The 8,038-nt window shown below is 31.9% G+C and overlaps 2 protein-coding genes across 3 annotated transcripts; one reads left to right on the top strand and one right to left on the bottom strand.

The window, feature by feature from the left end:
* Window positions 1-109: 109 nt before the first annotated feature.
* LOC131844846 (THAP domain-containing protein 2-like) lies at window positions 110-2,304 on the bottom strand. The gene is made up of 3 exons (XM_059193827.1): window positions 2,065-2,304; window positions 1,069-1,249; window positions 110-416 (listed from the first exon to the last, which is right to left on the bottom strand). Exons 1-3 carry the CDS (start codon window positions 2,142-2,144, stop codon window positions 174-176), a joined length of 504 nt encoding a protein of 167 aa, XP_059049810.1. The 5' UTR covers window positions 2,145-2,304; the 3' UTR covers window positions 110-173.
* Window positions 2,305-2,822: 518 nt separating this feature from the next.
* LOC131844843 (uncharacterized) lies at window positions 2,823-7,849 on the top strand. Of its 2 annotated transcripts, none has more exons than XM_059193825.1 (4): window positions 2,823-3,304; window positions 3,494-3,604; window positions 4,227-4,400; window positions 5,464-7,849. In XM_059193825.1, the coding sequence occupies exons 1-4, from the start codon at window positions 3,086-3,088 to the stop codon at window positions 6,184-6,186; spliced, it is 1,227 nt and encodes a 408-aa protein (XP_059049808.1). In that variant the 5' UTR covers window positions 2,823-3,085; the 3' UTR covers window positions 6,187-7,849. The 2 variants fall into 2 exon arrangements, with proteins under 2 accessions (XP_059049808.1, XP_059049807.1); XM_059193824.1 differs by having other exon boundaries at window positions 4,227-4,412.
* Window positions 7,850-8,038: the final 189 nt, after the last annotated feature.

The raw sequence follows: 8,038 nt of genomic DNA, 5'->3' as shown, positions 1-8,038 counted from the left end.
CGAGCCCAGCAGCCCATAAGAGCTTGCGGAAGACCACAAGAATAATAGAAGACCAGAGGAATTGCAAGTGCGTTGCCGGCCTTTTAAGAAGGAATAAGCACTTACACATACGTTTCTTAAAGATTTCAATGACATATAGTATTTTAAAAGGTATTCTATTGGCCGTAGTCTCCTCAGCTTTTTTCCATGACTCTTTTATTCTTGATCAAATGTTTGATCAAACATTTCATGCGTTCAACTTTCTTCCGGAGCCTCCTTTTCCGTTGCCACATGAGGTTCAACCGGCGCTTCCGACTTTCGGCTATCATTTCTAATCTTCGCACTTTGTATTTTAATTCTATGATTTCCTCTGTGTCTGTTGGTGTGATGTCTACAGGTTGTAGTTTTGATATTGTGGGTTCAGGTTCCTGGCAGGGCTGAAAATATTAAATTGATCAATTTAGAATGATGTATGAATTTTTTTATGTAACTGGAATGTTAAGGAAGCTTATGGTATTGTAGTATTATGGATGATAATGGAATGGTGAACTCACCTGCGCTAATGGTTTATGCTCGCGGGCCAGCAGTGAAGGATGAGAAATGAGCATGAGATCAGGTCACTTAGTCAGTTAAATGACGATGAAATGGAGAACTCAACTGGTTTACGCTCGCGGACTAGCAGTAGAGAATGATAAAATGAGAACAAGGTCTTGTTAGCCCATCATGATAAATTGACCAGAAATTTATCACGATGATTTCCAGGGGGAACCAAGTGAAGGCCAACTTGACATGGTACATTGCTCACAATATGATCATCAATCCACATTACTAACAATCCCCTTTCCCCCCTATGGTATGTAGTCACCATAGCCTGTCACTGCCACATTAACAGCACCATGGATATCAAGTTATCATGTGATGCCGATAATATATTTATTTAAGCTGTATTTTCAATACAATTACAATTTTAAATTTGGTTTCTTTATATTTGGTCCCTTTATATGGGTAAAAGACACCTCCAACTTGTTCCATAATCCTATACTATTATTATAAATGAAAATAAACTGTTATTAAATGCTGTCTACTTACAGAAATATTTATAGAAGGCACAGCATCTACTGTGAGTCTACGCAAACCACTCTCAGTCAAGTAGAAATCGTTAGCTTCAAAATGTTCCGAACAAACTGCACTAGATGTGGTAGATGACCATTCCTGCTCTCTGTTGACTGCCACTTCCCATTGTTGGCGTCTCTCTTTGTCTCTCGGGAATCTGAAATAATTACAACCATCTGAGTCCACATCATTGGCATCTAAAGACATGTTGACTCAGAGACTTCTGGAAGATTGCCAGATGGTCTGATATCAGGAAGACAGCAGGACTGAAGTGGAAGATTATGCAAGAGGCATACGTCCAGCAGTGGACAAATATATGCTGAAAGAAGAAAAGAAGAATATTTCTATAATATTTTAAACTTTTAATTAAAAACTATGTTAGATTGTATAACTTTGTGTCAATTAATAAAGGCTTTGAATTTGAGTCCACCTCATACAATTTTTTTTTATAAAATTCTAGGTGAAGCTTCGCAGAATAAAGTTAAGCTTAGTTATTCATACACGAGATTTTCATTTAACATTAGACATAACATCTATATAAATAAACATTGCAAATAAACTTTAAAAAAATAAGAAACTTAATTGAGTTTATTACCAGTTCTGCTCAATTGAATCTGTATACTGAACTATACGGTAGGAAATTTTAGTATAAAAAAATACATTCAAAAGCGGCTAAAATATCGTATATGAATAAATTACTTTTTATTTTGAATCTGATGATGTTTATATCTCTGAATTATGTTTATATGGTTTTTAATATCATTTTGAGATTTTTTTCATACAACCTTCATAACATAGACCATATACGATTTATATATATATATAGGATACTTTAAAGTTTTCTATTATTTCATTCACTATTTACAATTTTTTCTAACAGTAATTTTTTAACACCTTTCAAATTATACGAAAATAGAGTTAAGTGACATGACTAAGTTTAAGTTAATACTATTAAATATTATCCATATTTACCTATGGAATGTGATTCCGTCCTTATTTTTCGATATTTTCGCAGAACTGTTTTTACAATTAGAGATTGCACAGCTAACCATCTTATTCTTGATATATCTAGATATTAAAACAAAAATCCGTGATTCTTAAGTCAAATCCATTAAAATAATAAGTAACTTATATTTCAATTATGGAAAAAATATTTATTGCTATTTTCATAAAAATTAAAAATAACTGTAAATGAAACAAATGATTTCTGTTTTGACAGAATGGTACTAGACTAAAGCAGATCAATGACAGTTCTAACGTTATTGAACTATCAATGTCATGTTGACAATCAACCTCATGATCAATAAACTGCTATTTTCCCAAACCATTACAAAAAGAAAAGAAAAAGAATTGACTGAACCAAAGACCGATTTGAAAAAAAACTATTCAAATTAAAGGAAATAGAAAAAGGAATTATCTGTACTCAAAGTGAATAAATTTTTCGTTTTAAATGAAGCATTACATGAGTTGTTATGAGCGGACAAAACCTTTCAAAATATATACATGCCAAAAATTAATTTTTAACAATTATTCATCAAAATTAAATTGCAATTATGTATACAGTTGCATAAATATCAGTACCATACATATGAAGTTTTTGAAAGTCCGTGAACAAAGCTATGACAGTGACAGCTGACTCTGTGCTCAGTCCAAGATAAAAAAAAATAATAAAAAAGTAAACAGTCTTTCTCTTTCGTCGTTCGACGGTACCAAATAGCGTTTTATTTCTTTCTTTAACTTACATTTTTGAGCTTTGGCTATATTTGTAATACTTGATTAATGTAAACATAAACTTAAAATAGAAATTGTATTGAATGTTATATATCAGTTCGTAACAAGTAATCGTTGATTCGATGCGGTTACACGGAGTTCAATAAACTTGGGACGTCGGACCTTTCGAGATGTCAATGGATATTTTTCGTTTTTATTGTGAATGTTTAGCGATACAACCGTAAAGTAATAGTATACGCGTTCTACATTTATTAATACTGCTATGGAAAACCTAAATTCTCAGGAGAGATCCGTTCCAATTCAGTATGTTCGTGGTTCACGAGCCTTCCGCCAGTTTAAAAATCCGCCGCAACCTCATATGTGTATACAGGACACAGTAAAGGATACATCAGAGAAATTATTCATAAATGTGCTCGGATGGCAGAAAATAGCCAATCCCAAGCAATATTCAGATCCGATACCGTTATATGGTGGTATGCAGGTAAGGATTCTATTTGTCTCTCATAATTATAATTTAAGATTTCATATTTTTCATAATTTATTTACTAACCATAACAATATTAAAGTTTAATAAGTAATGTGGAAGATTATTATTAATAAGTACATAATAGTTTTATTCATCATTGCTTATAAAATTCATTGTATTCATATAAAGTTATTCTGTGATTAGATCCCTCAAGGCTGTGGACTGAATAGCAACAAACCTCCACTACTAGTGTTTGCGGTTATGGTAAATCCTGACATCTTGAAGGCAAATGGAAAAAACGCTGATAATCGCACAGTGAGTATCAATTTCATTGTTTATATTTTTTATTATCAATTCTGTACATAGAAATAATCTTTATTTAAATAAACTTAATATATGCACGTATAAATAGTCAAGTGTTTTTATACTACCACTCACTCGGAATGCAGACTCATCATAAGAAGAATGAGCAAGAAACTTTTGAATCACTTGTGTATCTGTGTATTTAGACATAAACTTTCATTAAAATTAATAATTTAGTTTAATTTTTTTTATTTGAAAACCAACAGTGAAATAGAGGTAATAACAAATTCTTAACAGCAAATAAGGCAAATTAAAGATTTTCTCACTATTACAACAACTATGGCTCCCAACAAAGTGGGGATTTGAGAATTAGAACAGCTCCCTTCCCCTCACAACTGCTCCCCTGTGTAGAAACGGACTCCCCAAATTGACACTATTAAATTGACACTATTAAACTTTTTTAATTTTCAACACTAAGGGAATTTATATAGATAAAGCTTTAATCAATAAACTGGATTTTGTATATGTTTTTCATGCATAAGTAAATATACCTGCTTGCACATATATGAAGAAACCAATTGTAAAACCATATATAGATGTTAACCTAATATAGACTTTTATGATTTAATTCTAGGATAGAGAAGCCCTGGTCAGCCTCCTCTGTGACTTTGTTGAAGCAATGAACCCAGGTTTATCACTCAGTCGAAACCCTGTCATCCTTAAAGATCGAGACCTGGCCGGTGAGCTGAAAGATGTGTGGCTGGCTGTGCAGAACAAACGGGAACGGGAAAAGGGAATGAGCCAAGATGTAATGTATAAGGTTATTTTTTTAATTTTGTTTACTGTAAATATTTCTTACATTATTTTTCTTTCTCTATTAAAATTTGATTCAATTTTATTGTATTTGGTTTTGATATACTTCTCAATTTGGTAACATTTTAATAGAATTACTTATGTTATTTTTATATCCTTTTTATTTATTTTATTTGATAGTTTTTATTCACATAAAATCTTAGTGCATTACTTATTAAAGATTTTGTGTGTTGTATGATGTGTATTAAATTTTTACCAATTAAACCAATCTTATTAATTAAATATTATGATTAATTAAATAACATTTATTTAGATCAGGAGAGCAACACACACCTTCTTGAGATGTCTGCTTTCAGAATGAGCAGTAGAATCTATACATCTATACATATAAATAAAATTGTAGTGTCTGTTTGTAATATTGAAATAAGCCTTTTTTACACACCTAAAAAACCACTTTTTAAAATTTTTGTCTGTCTGTCGGTCTGTTTGTCCCGGCTTCTCTGAAATGGCTGGACTGGTTTTAACGGGACCTTTTTTTGGGAGGTAGCTGATGTAATAAGTAATAACTTAGGCTACTATTATTTCAGAAAAATAAAGTTAAATTCCGCACGGACCAAATCACGGGTGCTGCTAGTAAAAATAATATTACATGACTATTAAAAAGTTAATTTCAATAAAGATTCTATTCCAAATTAATTCTTTATTCCAATTATTAAAAAAAAATATTATGTATATTCCAATTAGATTTTCGAATGAAAATGTCATATGAATACAGGCTCGCTAGTTTATCATTATTAGGATTGTTTAAAAGAGCAACACACAAGTTTCTTGCTTATTCTTCTTGTGATGACAGTTTTCCAAATAAGCGGTAGATTTAAAAAAAAATTGTTGACTATGCAAAAGTGTTTAAATGAAGTTTATTTGAATAAATTATTTTCTATTCTATCTGAATATAACTAGAATTAGATTGATAGAATTGTGTGTTAAAATTACACTCTATTTTAATGAAAGAAAAAGTATTTGTATGAAGTCTAAATAAATGTTTTATCCAATTCCAGGTGTATGATATTGACGGTATTGGTGGTGATGATGATGATGACAAAATTAGAAATGACAACTGTTCCCCAAACAGACCTGCCAACGAAAAGAAGAATATCGTGAAATCTTCTAAACAGATACTCCTCAATGCTGGTCAAAAATCAGAATTCGATTCAGGCATGAACAATTGCCAATTAAATCAAAACCATCCAAGTAGAGACAACAGGAGCGCTAGCAATAATGACACCACATATTGTACTCCGGTCTATGGTCAAATAGTGTCAACCAGAGAGAATCACAATCAAATAAATGATATACAGCAGAAATTCTCATCGAATGAAACGACAAAACCATCAAGCTCCTTCCGGAAAGATTGGAATCCTGTACATGGGAAAACTACAGAGGGTTGGGACGAGTTTTCCAAACGTAACATATCGTCTATTAGCAGCGAAAATGAAACGAAAAAGCAGAAAGTAAAAAACGAAAAGTCCAATAACGAATTGAGCAATGGTAAGTCGCATTATGATTTCTTTCCAGTTTTCGACAATAAAACTGTTGAATCTGATGGCATGGTAAGTGACAGTACAATCAAAGATACGACAGGTGAAGTGTGCAAAGACCAAGAAATGAGGAATGAAGACAATTCTAAAATAATTATAGACCCAATGCAGAAATTAGTTCTGCATTCGACTGATAACAAAATATGTGATAAGACAAGTGCTCTCAACACACTAAGCTCATAATTGTAAAGCTTTTATGTATGATTTTTGTATGGCAGTTGAATTTAATTGATCATTGTGTACTGCTTAAATGCTGTTTATATAGAGTGTATAAATATTTGAATTTGACATGCAATCATTACTTTACTAGTCAAATTTGTTTCTGATTATAATTTTATACAGTTTAATCAATTTCTATAAGATGTTCTTTGCAATTTGCTATAGTATATATGAATATTTGAATTGTCAACTTCAAGTTAAATGAACAATCTCATAAATATGACCAATTCTTTAAGTATGGACGTGAAAATGAGGGTATATAGATCCAGATAATACTCTTAGTGAAATAATTGGCGGACAAGCCTGATATTACTAGTAAATGTATTGTTATTTGATATAATGTTAATAAATACATAGTAACTCATTAGTTAGAAATTGATTTGGGTATCTACAATGAACTTAGTAATCTACAAACATAGGTTCATTAGCTATTTAAATACTTGACAAGTTATTATAAATTTAATATAGTGAATGTTACTCGAAAGTAATGTCTGGATTTAGTGGACCCCGAATATAGTGTGGCTGCATGGGCATAGATTTTAATGGTTGTGTAATTTAATAATATGTTTCAAGCGAAATTGAACCTAGCGGCCTCGCCGCTTAGCAATTTGCAGCTATTGATGCATTAGGCGCATGTTATACTGTCAAATATATAGGATCATACATATTATCAATACAAGACAATACTGTCGTACTTATCACTCTGTTTTTGGGACACGATTAAACTGGTCGTACTCTTTTCTGTAACAAAACTCAACAGATAAGTTTACTCATTTTGTTACGGGAAGTGGTAAGGCGCAGGAAACTTGTAAACATAATAATATCAAATAGTTCGTAATATATAAAATATTTTACTAAAACTCGAATTTTAGCGCGAAATAAAAAGACATGCCAAGTCGCCATTTGGTGGGAAAATGCCCGACTACTCAGTGTTAATGTCACTAAGAAGTTTTGCGATAACTAATAAGCATTGGAATGATCTGGTGTGGTCTTTAAGATTTTATTACATTTGGTTGGGAGATCCCCACCGATCGATTCCCCGTCCAATTCAAACGGTGATGGAAATTATGACGGCCGAGGTTTGAACCCCTAGCGGTGCCCTCAGACTAAAGTCGTATCCGTCAGGCGGGAGTTGGCCTTCAGCCGCTCCATAAGTCCTTCCGCGGGTTTGGAGTGCCATCTGCACTCGCCTCCTATTGTCTGGTGCAGCTGTAAAGGCCAGCTGCGGTCAACAGCAATAGAGTAGTCCGAAAAAAAATCTTGGGAGATATATGTGATCCTATATTTAGGCTAGTGTTACAGCGCCTAAAATATTGATGTTTATATAATACTATATTTTCATTGTTGCCAATTTTGACGTAAATGAATTCCAAATTGTCGAATTTTAATAATTACTTGAAATGTTTAAATTTTATTGCTCATTTAAAATTCTAAACGAATGAATTGTTTCATTAACAATATAAAATTTATGAATGTATTGTTGATATGATCTCAAAAAGTAATTTCTCTTAATTAGGAAATATCGTACACTGCCAAAATACACTCAAATTGTAACGGTCTGTTATATAGAAACTCATCTCATGACATCTTATTGTATACCAGAAACTTTATAATGACTTTTATAAATTAATTAAAATTTGATAAATAAATAATATCTTGAAGGTAGGAAAGAATTAGCTAGAAAGATAAAATAAGAAAAGAAGTATTTAAAAGGGTTAAAGAAAAGAGAAAGATCATAAATATTATTGAGAATAGGCAGGGGAATGGTTGGGGCACTTGATACGACACGACGAACTAATTAACAACATTATTGAAG

The sequence above is a fragment of the Achroia grisella genome, unplaced genomic scaffold (genome assembly GCF_030625045.1).
Source record: "Achroia grisella isolate CSIRO2021 unplaced genomic scaffold, CSIRO_AGI_Agris_v1 utg4142, whole genome shotgun sequence".
Taxonomy (NCBI): domain Eukaryota; kingdom Metazoa; phylum Arthropoda; class Insecta; order Lepidoptera; family Pyralidae; genus Achroia; species Achroia grisella.
This window is presented reverse-complemented; position numbering and strand designations above follow the sequence as displayed.